This window comes from Chaetura pelagica, unplaced genomic scaffold (genome assembly GCF_000747805.2).
Source record: "Chaetura pelagica isolate M959 unplaced genomic scaffold, ChaPel_1.0 scaffold16, whole genome shotgun sequence".
NCBI classification, from domain to species: Eukaryota; Metazoa; Chordata; class Aves; order Apodiformes; family Apodidae; genus Chaetura; species Chaetura pelagica.
This window is the reverse complement of record NW_009953721.1, coordinates 1,973,596-1,988,838: the sequence shown is the minus strand read 5'-3', so window position 1 is coordinate 1,988,838 and position 15,243 is coordinate 1,973,596. Positions and strand designations below refer to the sequence as shown.

The 15,243-nt window shown below is 46.6% G+C and overlaps 1 protein-coding gene across 1 annotated transcript; it reads left to right on the top strand.

Annotated features, from left to right (window-relative positions):
• The first annotated feature begins 1,232 nt into the window (after positions 1–1,232).
• Positions 1,233–13,998, top strand: CHRNB3 (cholinergic receptor, nicotinic, beta 3 (neuronal)). The gene is made up of 6 exons (XM_010000471.1): positions 1,233–1,275; positions 5,042–5,193; positions 6,242–6,286; positions 11,323–11,432; positions 11,658–12,540; positions 13,864–13,998. Exons 1-6 carry the CDS (start codon positions 1,233–1,235, stop codon positions 13,996–13,998), a joined length of 1,368 nt encoding a protein of 455 aa, XP_009998773.1.
• Positions 13,999–15,243: the final 1,245 nt, after the last annotated feature.

Genomic DNA, 15,243 nt, shown 5'->3' with positions numbered 1-15,243 from the left:
GGGGAGCAGTGCCTGCTGACGGTGAGGACCGGGAGCAGAGAAGTGCCAGGGCAAAGGTGAGGCTTCAGGGCTCCTGCCCTTCCCCACTCTGCTTTTTCTCCAGAAACTCCCTCACCACTTCGTGGCTGTTGCTCACCTGCTGTGTCCCCGAGTGGTGTGAGATGCCAGAGAGGTGACAGCTCCGGGGCTGCATCCCAGACGCCTGGCACCCCAGGCATGCCTCCCTTGGCTCCTTGCATACTAACCTCAGAGACCATGGAGGCTGAGGTGGGCTGTGGGGGAGAGGGGAGGACAAGAAGGCACATCCACCTGGAAGGACCCTCCTGGTCTATATCTGCTGAAGCAGCCTCATTTCTGAAGCCTCTGTTTTCCCCTCCTTGCAGCTCCTTTTCTCCTTTTTGCAGGCAACACTGCAAACCACTCTTCAGCTCTTGGTTCGGGCAACTGGGCCTCTCCATTCTGGTTTGTAGCATCTCCTATCCATGTCCTTACACCCCACAGTTCCTCCCCCTTCAGTTCAGGTTCTCCACTCACTGATCACCAGCCAGAACTGTCTCTTCTCCCTGAAAAATGTGTTGTCCATGCTCAGCTACATGACCTCTAATTGGGTCTCTGTTAAATGTTGTTTTTCAGTGATGAGATATAAATCTAGAAATCAGCCCTGTTTTCTCACCTATATGTTACTGGTTTTATCTCCCAAAATCCATTTTATAGCTGTTAAACGGGAAGTGTAGTATGGGAAACGACTAAGTTAGGTCTGCAGGGAGGCTGCCTCTTTCATTAGACCAACCAATACAGCTGGAGCAAACAGACAAGCTCTCAGGCATGTGATCTGTCTTTGGGTCTGATATGCAGCCTGTTTTTCTGCCCAGCTGTAACTGGCAGTGTAACAAAAGACATTTCTCCTCCTTAAAAACCTTGCCTCACTTCCACTCCTAGACTGCAGTGGCTATAGCCACCCAAATACCATCACTAACGAACCAGTCAGAGTTTAGGACCCAGAGCCCTATTTTAGCCTTACAGGATGTGACAGCTGACTGAAAATCAATGAAGTGTGATTTACAGAGTCTCATAATGAGGCAGATAAGGCTCGAAAGGTGCTGTCTTTGCCTGGCAGACTCAATTGTCTGCTTTGATTTTTAGCTAGACTGTTTTAGTCCGTTACTAGCATGAGACTGATTTGCTTATGAAAACAGAATATCAGATTTAAAGGAAAAGCCACTGTGGTGCCCATGCTTTGCCTAGTGCTCCTGGCGCTGTGTCTGAGCCGCTCAGGTAAGTGTGATTTTTTTTCTTCTTTCAAGCTAAACTGCAGATATTCAAGATCTCTTCTTTTTTTTTTTTTGCTAGCCAGTTAGCTGGTGCTTGTTGAGAGAAGATAGATACTGGCTTCTCTTCTCTTGGTGCTCTTCTTAACACTGACCAGCAAAAGAGGGTTGTATCTGCTGCTGCCTTTTCATTGCAGCCACAGCCCATTTGGCAACAGGGTTTTAATAACTGGGCTGAGGAGAGTGGTCTCTGGTAGGAGTTAAAAAAAATAAATCCTAGAGCTCAACTATAACTGCTATGGAGAGTTATGGGAGGATCTTCATCATTATGAGAAAAAAGTGAAATACCTCAGGGAAGCTGATGAAAGGCTAAGTGTCCTGTCTGTATTTCTCGGGATGTTTTCCATGCTTTTTTAGGAAACTCCCTGCCCCAGCACTCCTGCTTCTCTGCCTGTGGGGAACTGCTCCCAGCATGGACCGCAGTGAGATCGGGGAGCCTGGGGGAGAGGAGAGATGGCAAACGGTGCTCAGTTACTTGTACATCTGGTAACTTGCTTCCAAACTTTTGCCTTCTCTGTGCACCATATGGTAAACTGTAGAATGCCTCTGTCCTGTGGCTGCTTCTCTGTTTTTTCAAAGACAAGCTGATACTTTTTTCAGTGTTTTTTCCATGGCTTTATCTCAATTATCAGACACAGCTCGATTGAAGGAGCTGTTCAACTATTTTCTGCTTGATATGCATTCCTTCTCATTAAAAATGTCTGCTTTTATTCTTATTCCTTCTGTCTTTTTTCTCCATGAGACTTCTCAAGTATTTTTCTCTTTTTTTTTTTTTTTTTTTTTTTTTTTTTTTTTTTTTTTTTTTTTGGCTTCCTCAGCAGCTGAGAATCAACACATTCAGCCTTTCTGCTTTACCACCTTTCTGCTCTATTCTCTTGAAGCATTAGGGCCCTTGGACTTCATGTGAGGTACAGGCTGTGAAACAGCACTAGTTTTCTGTGAGAGGGTTTCTACACAATCAGGGTGCTATACTCAAATAAACCTGGAGCAATGTATTTCAGCATTAAAACAAAGCTGTTTTTGATCTTGTGTGTTTAGGGGCTGTGGATTTTTTTTCCTCTTCAATGGCTTTCCCATTAAATTTCCTGCATTTAAGAACCATGGCCTTAAATGGAAAGCAAATGGGCTGGGAGCCAGGGTCTCTGCAGAAACTGATTTATACCAGTGGATCGGGTCACTGAGGTTGTGAGTAGTGAGGGGGGACAAATACGTTCTTTCTCTTCCTTTGGTTCTGGATGCAATGCCTGTCTGGCATGGTTGGGCAGGCAACCCAATTTCCTAGGGCAAACCCCAGACCATCCACCTTTTGCTGCGGTGGAGCTAAGGTTAGCCCTGGTGTGAGAATAAAACCTGGAGCAATCAGAGGCATATTTGTGGTTTCCCTGTGTGTAACAGCAGAGCTCAAATTACTGTGACAAAGTGGAAAGACACAGGGTGGCCACAGAAGCTGCTCTGAGCTGGATTGATGGCTTCATGGGCCTACCCCTGGATGTGGGGCAGAGCAGGTGGAAGGCAGTGTGAAAATTCCTTCTGATCAACTGGTCTCCACCTCCCCAAGGTTTGGTAACCTCACCTCACCTCACCACAGCTGCACATCCAATAACAGAGGACAAGCACAGCCTGTGCTAGAAAATCTGACAGTAAAGTTGTTGTGAGTGGCACTCATCACACATCAGAGTTTCAGCTTTCCCAAGAGGAATGGCCATTTGCTGTGGTTGGAAGTGGGAGATGACTATCACAGTAATCCAGCTTGGACCTTGGGCTATCCTGAGAGAATCCAGACTACACTGGGGAATGATTTGTCCAATGGGAAATTCAGGTGTGGGAGCAGGTTTTTGCTTCAGGCAGTCCTTTGGCGGTGCTGCTTCCTAGTCCATGGCCTCACATGCACCCTGCCAAGGGAGAGGAGGCTGCATGGCCTGTCTCACCCAGGAGATGGGCAGTAGCTGCCAGATGAGCTACTTTGCTAATGTTGTTGCTCACCCAAGCCACCTCCTGACTGGGAGAATTCAGCTTTTTCAATTATTTGCTGCTATGCCCTGGTTAACTCCATAAAGAGGATTAATTTCCTAGTGCTGCATGAGGCTCCCTCTGATCTGTGTTACAGACTCTGTAGCCTCCTGTGAGGAAATTCCACCCTGATCCCTGTACAGGGCAGCCTCCAATTCAGGGAGACACTGAAATTAAAGAAATGCAAGTGAATAAAAGAATCACAGAATCTTAGGGGTTGGAAGGGACCTCGAAAGATCATCTAGTCCAACCCCCTTGCCAGAGCAGGGTCACTCAGAGCACATCACACAGGAACATGTCCAGGCAGGTTTTGAGTGTCTCCAGAGAAGGAGACTCCACAACCTCTCTGGGCAGCCTGTCCCAGGGCTCTGTCACTCTCACAGAAAAGAAGCTCTTCCTGATATTCACATGGAACCTCCTATGCTCCAGTTTGCATCTAGTGCCCCTTGTCCTATCACTAGGGTCATCAGTAAAAAAGCCTGGCTCTGTCCTTCTGACACTCACCCTTTACATATTTGTAAACATTGATGAGGTCACCCCTCAGTCTCCTCCAAGCTCAAGAGACCCAGCTCCCTCAGCCTTTCCTCATAAGGGAGATGTTCCACTCCCTTCATCATCTTTGTGGCTCTGCACTGGACTCTTTCAAGCAGTTCCCTGTCCTTGAACTGTGGGGCCCAGAATTGGACACAATATTCCAGATGTGGTCTCACCAAGGCAGAATAGAGGGGGAGGAGAACCTGTCTTGACCTACTAACCACACCCTTTCTAATGCACCCCAGGATGCCATTGGCCTTCTTGGCCACAAGGGCACATTGCTGGCTCATGGTCATCCTCCTGTCCACCAGGACCCCCAGGTCCCTTTCTCCTACACTGCTCTCCAGCAGGTCAGCCCCCAACCTGTACTGGTACATGGGCTTGTTCTTCCCCAGATGCAAGACTCTACACTTGCCCTTGTTGAATTTCATCAGGTTTCTCCCTGCCCAACTCTCCAGCCCTTCCAGGTCTCTCTGAATGGCAGCACAGCCTTCTGGTGTGTCAGCCACTCCTCCCAGTTTAGTGTCATCACTTGCAAACTTGCTGAGGGCACACTGTTCCCTCATCCAGGTTGTTGCTGAAAATATTGAGTAGTACTGGTCCCAGTACCGAAAATCCCTGGGTCCTGAAATGCCCACAGTGTGCTGCTGCTGTTTCCAGCTGCAAGCCAGCCACCCAGGGGTTTGCCCCACAGTGACGAGATTTCCACAGAGTCTTCAGCTCTCTGTGGCACACCACAGGTATCTGAAAAAACAGGACTTTTCTCAGGGGCACATTTATCAGGCTGGGTATTTACTACTTAAGAAAGAGAGAGTGTCTGATGACCTGAGTCTGCAGATCTTCTAAGGTATAATAAACAAGAAAGACTGGGAAACCATGTTGACTCAAGACAAAAAGGACACAGAAAATAGAAATCTAGTACAAAGTCATCACTGCTCTGGTCTGATGATTTTTTTGTGTGTGAACTGGGTTTGGGCTGTCTTGCCTTCCCCACTCCTTGCCCTGGCTCTGCTGAGAGCTTGTGTATCCGAGTTCCTACAGATTTTACTCACAAGAGCTGCCCAGAGGCATATTTGTCTCACATCATCACTCTGCATGACTACTTCAGGTCATGTTGTTCTCGGTGCCTGCTTTCTGGCATGCCCCTACTCTCTGTTGCTCTCTTCCAGATGTGGCTGCTTTCAGCTCGATTGCTGAAAACGAGGACGCGCTCCTCAAGCACTTGTTTCAAGGCTATCAGAAGTGGGTCCGCCCCGTGGAAAATTCCAATGACACCATCAAAGTCCTTTTTGGGCTAAAGATATCACAGCTTGTGGATGTGGTAAGCATTGCACTGGGCTTGGTAAAACATCCCTTCTTTTATAGACAGTTGTGCATCCACCTTGGGGGGGGCTGGTGATGCTTTTGGGTTTTGCCTCCTGATATGTGTAATGCAAAGTGATGGTCAGACAAGGAAACACTGGCTGTGTTGTGGTGCTGGTGATGTGACATCCTGCCCCCCATACAGCATGGACCATAAAGACTCATTTGTCTTGTGGCACACCTGAAGGTCCTTTTTTCTCTGCTGTTCTCAGTGAATAAGGCCTTATTGCATCAGGTATTATTCCAGCAGTCCGTGCTGGCCCGTCTCTGGCACCTATCTTTGCAATTTAATGGCAGGGCAGCTCCAGGACAGGGGGGAGGTAGATTAGAGCTGATTGGACATTTTTCTCTCTAAGCATGCTTGCACCCAGGCCAAAGGCAGCACCTACCTTGACCCAGTTGGCCACTCAGATAAGTCACTAGAGACAGAACAGACAATCCCATGTTTTTGGCCTTGTGCAAAAGTTTGCTTCCCTTTCCCCTCCATCACTGCAATGCACAGTGGCATTTGCACAAGGCCCAGAGTTACCCACAGAAAAATGTACTCCTTGCATCCCTCAACCCTTGGCAACATCTGTTTGTACTGTGTAAGGTAGACTCTAATTTTGTGCTTTATATAAACATTTAGGACAATGCTCAGCTTTTATCCTCCCAAACTCATTCCAGGTTGTGCAGTATGGGGAAATGAACAATCCAGTGAGACCACAACCATGCATGTCCTGACCTCACTTGCTGACTGAGCCCTCCTGCTTTACTACTCTTTGGCATCTGATTCCTTTGGGCTGCTGTGAAATGCCAAAGGTCCATTTTCCAGCCCCAGGAGCTCCTAGCAAGAGCAGGAGGAGTCAGTTTACTTTCCTCAACAGTGATTGAAAAGCCCATGCTCATAGGGAAACAGGACCATAGGGATCTTTTCTGCTCAGCCCAGGGGTGGACTCAGCAGGCACAGAATCTCTTTCTGCTGGCTATTTTGGTATTGCAAACCTCTCTACTTTCTGTCACCCTAGGATGAGAAGAATCAGCTGATGACAACCAACGTATGGCTGAAACAGGTAAATTAAACCAAATCAGACCTCCTCTTTCTGTGCAGGGCTCCTGAGCTGAGACAGCATCCCAGCCTGCTGCCCACCATGCCACCCAACCCCTTTTGTGTAGCCAGACAAAATCAGTGCCATGCTACCTTGTCTGATGTTTTTACATTACACCTCTCACTTCAGCAAATGTCTAAAGGGAGAGAAGGGCAGGCAGGTGAGACTTCAGGAAAGAGAGTACCCTCTTCTCCTAGCTTGGACTCCAGACTGTGAGTTCAAGCCAGCTGTATTTCAGGGAAGCAACATCTCCTGATACTGCAGTGGTTGTCCCAGGGATGCTTTGTGTGCCCCAAGGGATTATCCTGTCTCAGATTTAGAGGTCACACAAGTACTGTCTCTCTTGCCTGAGCTGAGAGTGGTGCCTTGGATAGATATTTTTCTTCAGCATGAATGAAGAGAAAGAAAAGGCCAGAATGTTACCCCCCAGAATTAAGATCTGTGGCAAGTTAATCAGATCTCTCTAATGTATTTGCTTCTGGAAGTGATAATAATTTATACAAATGGGAGAAAGGTGCAAGCTGAACTGTTTGATCTCCTTTCTTCTTCACTCTTGAAGAACACTGCATTTGGTTTAGATTACATTGCACCGGTTTACTGACCTTGTGACAATTATTTTAAGTCTCTCAGCCATGTGAGTATCTATAAACATGTCAGCTGATCCTAGGCAGGGGACATAAAATCCAACCCATACTTGAAACTATGCCATGGGAAGTGGTTCCCAGGGGTTGCTGGGCTGGTGGAGGAGAAATGCAGCTCAGCTTTTGTTCTCAGTCTTGTACTCGTAGTGCTGCAGTGAGTGTGAGCTTCTAGGTGCAGCAGGACCCCTAAACACTGTATGGACACTATGTTCAAAGGTGATCTCTCCCTTCAGAAGGCAAAACTCAGACTTCACCTCACTGCAAGGACAGAAATCTCCCATTTTTCTGGGAAATTTGTTGCTGATCCAAATCCAACTGCTGAGAGCCTGCTCTGAAAGAGCTGCAGTTATATTGCTCCCTCCTTTGCAATTGCAGAGCTCCTGAGGTGCACAGTGCCAGATCTCAGCTTCCTTGCTTCATTAAAGTAGGCTCTTGGGTAGACAGCAGAGCCCTCCTACAAAGGTAGCCCCCTCACGCCCCATCTGCCCACTCCCCATTCCCACCCCCTCTCCTTGCAGGCTGCAACAACCAAGTCCTGCACTCTGCAGGTGTGAAATCAACCTACTTCACCATCCACATTCTCTCTGTTCCTGCAAGTGTCCCTAGAAAGTTTTTACAGCCTTTTGTAGCCTTTGACAGAATATTCTTGGGTCTCACTGGCTCCTTCTTCCTAGGGAAGACTTGGGTGTTGGCTCCAGCCATGAGAGTGTTAGTTTCCTATGTCCTGGGGGAGCCTTCATCCCTCTGGCTGGGTGACACTTTCACCCAAGTTACAGTGACTGCAGAAGAGAGAGACCTGAAGCATTGACTCACATTAGCAGGTCAAATGCAAGTCCAGGCTGCCCAAGGGCATTAAACCTGAGATGCTAAAACAGACACCTACACATCCCCTCTTCAGTGCTGCATAAACCTGTCTGTGGATGTTTTCAGTTAGCTTAACCTCTCTGAGCACCTCATTTATATTGCAGCACTGACCTTCCCTGAGTCACAGCCCAGAGCCTGTATCATCACTCTTGCTGTGGGAAATCAGGTTCTGCTGCAGGTTACTCCAAACATGCTGCAGGAGGTAAGGGACGTGCCACCATCCACTCACTGCCTCTCAGGTGTGGAGGAGGAGAAGAGGAAGCAAGTTTTTCTGATCCTTCTGCCTCATGCTGTGGCAAAAAGAAGGACCTACCCAGGAGGCTGCATTGTAGTTAATGCTGATTTCTCTGGAGGCCTTTGGAGGCTGCTCAGATTTTAGCTAGGGGACCTCCCTGGGGTAACTCAGTGTTGCGATTTTCAGAATTACAGAGCTGTGCCCTCATTAGTTGTTACAGTTTCTGAAACCTCATCTCATCTGAGAGGCTGAGAATATCAAGGCCCAAATGACACGCTAAGGGAACAGAAAATAATTGATACACAGGCTCTGATAAACATAGATGCTCCCAGGAGGTGACGCTGAGCACTAAACACCTGTGGCATGATCCAGGTGTGCTGCACTGCGAGTCATGCATTCCCACAGGCTTAGTGTGAACTGGACCCACATGTAACAGAGTTCTTGGGGGACTATTAAAGTGCATAAGCACAATAGCTGGGAAAAGTTCCATAGAACTAGAGCAGAATTTAAATATCTTTTTCTTTTGGGTAGGGAAAAGTGAAAATGCTAAACTAAACTAGAACTCTCTAATGACACAGATCCTGTCCTTCTGCAAGGGCTGGGGAGGTCAGGAATGTCTGGTCCTCACCATGGGTGAGTGAGATTGAGGGTGAATCACAGTCATCATTTCTCTGCAAGAGTCTGACTTTTCTTAAGTGAACAAAGCTGAAGTCCAAGGGTTTTCTTTTTTATTTTCCCTCAGGATTCCAGCTGCTCAGGATGGTAGAACTTAATGATGTGCATGCTAGCAGACACACAAGGTGCAAAGAAGCTTTCAGTGATTGCAGAGGAATCTTGTCTGGGCTTGGACAAGCTATGGAATCTACTAGCAAGGGTTGAGAATATGGGCCCAGTGTTTCTTGGTCCACTTGCTGCTGGTTAAGAACCTGAGTGGCAGCCCAGAGAAGGGGATTTAGCACAGCTGGAGAAAGAGGAGAGCAATGGGAGGGTCTGGAGCAGCTTGGAGGAAAGGGACAAGAGACAAAAGGGAGAGGAAAAGGAGAAGGGAGGAAAAGGAGAAGAGAAGAAGGGGAGAGGAAAGGGAGAAGAGAGGAAAAGGCCCTTTGCATCTGCTGCTACAGTTCATGTCAGTGTAGCCCACAGGGAGACTCCCATTCAAACTGCTCATCTTCAAAGTGTGCACACAGTCTGTTTTCTGCTCTAGTGAGAAGACACACAACCCTTTGCCTTGCAGACATGAAAGAGCACTTTAGCTGGGAGAGAAATCAATGCATGGCAGACAGTGGAGGGGAGTATTGCAGATGCAGCAAATAATCCAGGCCAAGGGGCTGCTTCAGTTAAACCCCAGAGGGATGATTTTATCTCTTGCTGGCTCACAGGGTATTTGTTTCTGTCGTGTTAGTGAAGGCTACAAGCTGACTGTGAAGGCTGCTACTCTCACTCCTCACTACCCCCTTGCATAACAGGTACGTTTCCAGCCTATGCCCTCTTGCACCTATTACAGGAGGTGCCCAGGACACCTGTGAGTGTGTGCCCATCTAAGAGCCCAGGCTGCTGGAAACAGCTGGTAGATACCCATCCACAGAGAAAAGTTCATGCTGAAAGTGGTGTGCTCTGGTCTTGCTGCTGAGGAAAAAAGCAGCAACAACCCCTGCTTTCTTCCCACATCTGAACAGTTTCTATCCCTCCTTCAGCAGCAGGAGCAGTCGTGGCTGGAGGGCTGTGCCTGGTAGCTGATGCCAGCCATCTGGGCAGCTTCGAGAGTGGGTCCATATCTCTTCTGGTGCAGGTAGTGGGGCCATTAATCCTGCCATGGTACCACTGGCATCTGCCTCCTTCACTGGAGCCTTGCACCAGGTTTTAAGACAGGTTTACCAGCCACCTGTCCATCACTTGGGCCCCGTCCCTTCCATGCACCTAGAGGAGGAAGACACTTTTCCTCACTGTCTGTGTTTAGGTCTTTACTGAAGCTCTGGGTTGCTGTCACACTGTAAAGGACTGCAATAAGAAGTGTCTGTAAGTATAGCTGTGGAAAGCATGTGGAAGCAAAGAAGTAAGAGGGGAACAATATGGTGGGAGAAGAAGCAGAGAATGTTCCTTTTTGGTTTGTCCTTATGTAATGGAGGAAATTGCCCAGAGAAGGCAGAGGCCTCCACATTCCTGGGGAACACTTAGTGCTGGAGCTTAATGGAAAGTGGTTAATCTTCTGCTTCTTGGTATTGACCACAGTCTACAGTTCTTGCTTCCTCTCATTGCTATTTCTGTGGGCAACTGAAAACTCCCATCAATAATGTATTGCAAATCAGAGAGCTGCTTTTCCACTCTGGAAATCTCCAGACTGCTACAGCCACTTTGCTAGAATCTCCCCACCTGAAAAAAGAGAGGAAAAATATTTTGGAGTTCCACGTGATGAAAATGAACAGAACTGTCCCTTGTTCTGCTTTTTTTTTTTTTTTTTTTTTTTTTTTAATAGTGTTATCTCTTAAAAATTGTAACCAAATCATAGGATCATAGGATGGTTTGGGACAGAAGAGACCTTAAGGATCATCTAATTCCAACCCCCCTAGATGGGCAGGGAAACCTCCCACTAGAGCAGGTTGCTCAAAGCCCCATCAGACCTGTCCTTGAACACTGCCAGGGAGGAGGCATCTGCAACTTCTCTGGACAACTTGTTTTACAATAGAGTCATATTATTTTTCCTGCAATAGTGTTCAGGTCTTTCTGATGAAAGAACAATGCTTCAGTTTGCAAAGAGAGTTTACAGATATTAGGTGCTGTATTTTGTTCAACGAAAAATGCCAGGTTTCTACTGAAAAGTAGCTGTAGGTCATCTCTCTGTCACTTGGGTAGTAGTAGCCATGTCAGCAGGCTTTTTTGTGGAGCCAGTACCAGCCAAAACTGTGGACTGGTTCTGAGAAGGAAGAAGAGGTGCCATAACCTGGCAAAGGGGTTCCTTCCTTCTGGAGTGCCCTAAGCTGGGCTGGGAAGGGTAGTGAGTGAAGAGGGAGTCAGTGCTCTCTCAGAGTGCCTGCCCTGAGGTTTCTTGCCAAGGGATGGGTTGATGGGGCCCACCTGTGGCTGAAGGAGTTGTGCTTGTGGGCATTAACATCTCCCAGCCAGGCCTGCCTGGCATCCTCTCTACAGCTCTTTCACTGAGGTCTGCCCATTGTGCTGTGCAATGCAGCTGCTCTGAGGCATGTGGTGGGAGGACTGGAGCTGTTGTGTATGTGTGGGCAGAGGACTCTGATGGCTTGTTACAGGAATGGATTGACCACAAGCTCTCCTGGAATCCAGAGGAATACGGTGGGATCACCGCCATCCGTGTACCCTCTGAGTCCCTGTGGCTTCCTGACATTGTTTTGTTTGAAAAGTGAGTAGCATAGCTCCTTGCTCCAGGCTTAGGCCAGAGCTTGGGCATGGCATGTCAGCCCTCATGAAGCTTGCATGTGTTGTCAGAAAGCTGATTGTTTAGACAGTACGAATGTTGGCTTCCCTTGTGCTCCAGGTGAGGGGTAGAAAGCAGAGCTATGAGGGGGCAGGACTGGGGCAAACACAGTCTTGAACTTGGTACTGTTTCTTCCTGTCCAACTCCCAGTGCTGATGGACGTTTTGAAGGATCCCTGATGACTAAAGTCATAGTGAAGCACAATGGAGTGGTGACCTGGATGCCACCGGCCAGTTATAAGAGCTCCTGCACGATGGACGTGACCTTCTTTCCCTTCGACAGGCAGAATTGCTCCATGAAGTTTGGGTCATGGACTTACGATGGCAGTATGGTGGACTTGATTTTAGTGGATGAAAATGTAGACAGAAAAGACTTCTTTGATAATGGGGAGTGGGAGATCTTAAATGCTAAAGGTATGAAAGGCAACAGGAAGGATGGCCTGTACTCTTACCCGTTTGTCACTTACTCCTTTGTGTTGAGACGCCTCCCGCTGTTTTACACTCTTTTCTTAATAATCCCTTGCCTAGGATTGTCATTTCTAACTGTCCTGGTGTTTTACCTGCCTTCAGATGAAGGAGAAAAGCTTTCATTGTCTACATCAGTTCTAGTCTCCCTCACTGTTTTCCTTTTAGTGATTGAGGAAATAATACCTTCTTCTTCCAAAGTCATACCTCTGATTGGTGAGTATTTGCTGTTCATCATGATTTTTGTGACCCTCTCCATCATCGTGACTGTGTTTGTTATCAACGTCCACCACCGCTCCTCTGCAACCTACCATCCCATGGCTCCATGGGTTAAAAGACTCTTCCTCCAGAAGTTGCCTCGGCTGCTCTGCATGAAGGGCCATGTAGATCGTTACTCCTTCTCAGACATTGAAGAAAAGGAAACGACCTTGAAATCAAAGCTCCTGGGGAAGCAGAAACACAAGCAAGCAAAAGATGGAGAGAAAATTGTTATTGCTTTTCTGGAAAAAGCAGCCGACTCCATTCGATACATTTCCAGGCATGTTAAAAAGGAGCATTTCATCAGACAGGTAGGTGAAGGGAGGGCACAGAGGGATCACAGTTTCCTTGACAGCAATGTCTTCCAAGCTCTTATCTTTTCTGCATGCCTTTCCCTCTGCCTCTCCCTCCTGTTCTCATATGAGACTTGTCCTGGGAGCTCCCCATCTTGGTAAATAACAAGGTTTCTGGGAATAAGTATTGTTTCAAGGAGAACTCTATTGTGCTGTGAGAGTCCCAGCTCCTCACAAATGGAAGAGAGGACAGCAGTCTCTCGGGGAGGAATTCCTCTTTAGGGATTCTTTGAATAATTTTGCCCTGACTAAGCTGGGGACAGACACGAATTTGGAATTGTCACAAGTTCTGAAAGTTCTTTCACAACAGCTGTAGGCAAGGACTACCGCAGTTACTAGGTCCCAGTCCTGGCTTCCCACTATACACAGCATAGCTGCCCTGTTTTGAGTGGAGCTCTTCTAGATTTTCACTAATATCTGCTCAGATTAGTTTTCAATTGCCATCTTTCTTCTCCTTCCAACAATCCACCTTGCTGTTAAAATGCCAGATTAGGGTGTGCATAAACAATGCACCTTGTGAGAGGGCAGGACAGCAAAGCAGTGCACCTACAAGCATATGGACAGAGAAAAACTTCTGTTAACTAACTCCTAGCAGAAGCCAGGTCTTTATTCAAACTGTGCCGAGAGGACCGCAGCAGAAAGATGAACAGTAAATCAAATATGCAGTATGTGAGCATATAGTGTACATGACTGAAGACTTCTATATGAAGCAGAAATAAAAAAGAATAATAATAATTAAAAAAAAATAAATCTCTTGAATTGATTTTATAAATAGCTCTTTTGTGTATGCAGGATTGTGCCAGTACTCACAATGCAAAATCCCTCTCCAGGCTGCACACAAACTCAGCCAGCAGAGCACTTAAGCAAACACAAGCCAACAGGACCACTTGTACTGGAAGCAATGTCTGCATCAAAGTGCTTTGCTAGAGCCAAGTCCAGCACTTCAAAGGAAATGCAGTTCTGTGAAAAGAAATGCAGTTCATTACAAAGCCATTTTCAAACTTGAATCTGTAAACGTTCATATATGCACTTAGCTAAAAGCTTTTGCACAGGCTGAAAGAAATCTCTCATCACCATGTGTGCAAATGGAATTATTTTGGTGTTTTGAGTGACTTGCAGCTCTGGGTGCTGAAAAGGTGCCTGTCAGTTTTAGGGAAAAGTACACTACAAAATTCTAATTTTAAAAACAAGATTCTTGGAGCTGAAATATATATACAGCCGTATCAACAAACTCCTGGGCTCATTACTGTTTCTGTTTGTTCTCCCTCTCTCCCTTCCCAGGTTGTCCAAGACTGGAAATTCGTAGCTCAAGTCCTGGATCGGATCTTCCTGTGGTTATTTCTGGTGGTGTCAGTGACGGGTTCAGTTCTCATCTTTACCCCTGCGTTACGGATGTGGCTGAACAGCACTTTGTAAAAATATCCTCCCACAGTAGCAAACAAGTACAGTGTGAAAGGATGATGGTGCCTTTGAGCTTGGTCTTTGTTGTACAGGGTGGAAAACAACAGCAAGACCAAGGAAGGTGATGGTAACAGCTTGACTAGTGCTTTCTAGCCTCATGCAACTCTACCAGTTAAAGATTTATGTGAGACCAGAGAAGGATTTGGTGCACTGCAGGGGCTACACAATTGAGTTATAAGTATTCTACTAGTAGCTTGGTTATACTACAGTAAGTGCCAAGATTCTTAGTTAAAATTTGAAATAGTACTTTTGGCACAATTATTATATTAAAATGCAGATCTGTCAGTTAAAATGCTACTTTTTAAAATAAGTTATAGTAGGAACACAAATCAGTACTCAGTTTATCTAGATTTCCAAGCAAAAAACCACCAAGTCTCTACAGGTCACTTTGTGCATTTGTCAGAACTGGCAAGTGCACAGCACCTGCACCAGAAAAAGGCACATTTGCAAATTCACCTTTTAGATGGAATGTCCAAAACTTCGAGTCTGTGGCCTCACTTTGCTGCAGGATCCACTCAACAGTGGCAGAAATTGCCACTCTTCCCATCTGCTGCCAGCCTTTATGGGATGCACATTTTGTCACTCCTCTTGGCCATCAGGAAGCTACAAGGTACCACCCACTTTTTTAGTGTTAGCTGCAATTTTTCCTGCTGTTCTGTAATACAGCAAAAAGCTGAACAAGTAAGGGTTTTTCCCACACTCTGCATTTAGAAACTGTGATTCCTGCACCTGCTTGTTCACAAGACTGGAAGTGAAAAATCACCTGAATTGTATCACATGGAGGCAGGTGGCTTTGCCACCCGTAAGACTACTGTGATCTTTCTAATTAGTTCAATTGGAGGGAAGCTGCAGACAGTGTTTTTGGCAAACAAAACTTGTGGTTGGTGCAGAAGTGAAGCTTCTCCTGAGAGCTGTGGGCTTGGCTAGCTACCAGGAAGATACATCTTTGGGTGTTGGTTTGTGCTTTTTTCCTAGGCAATTCAGAATTTAATTCCTTTGATTCATTTAAATGGGATCCTTCTGCATGACTAGAAACAGCTCTTGAAATTGTGAATGAGAGCTGACAGAAAACACACAGGTGGAGGTCTTGCCACTTTTGCTGGGGCAGTGTCTTGCCAGCATAGAGTGCTTCAGAAAATCCCTTTCAGAACTTGCAGAGGTTTTCAAGTCTAATGAGGGACTTGGAGATGTAATTTTCAA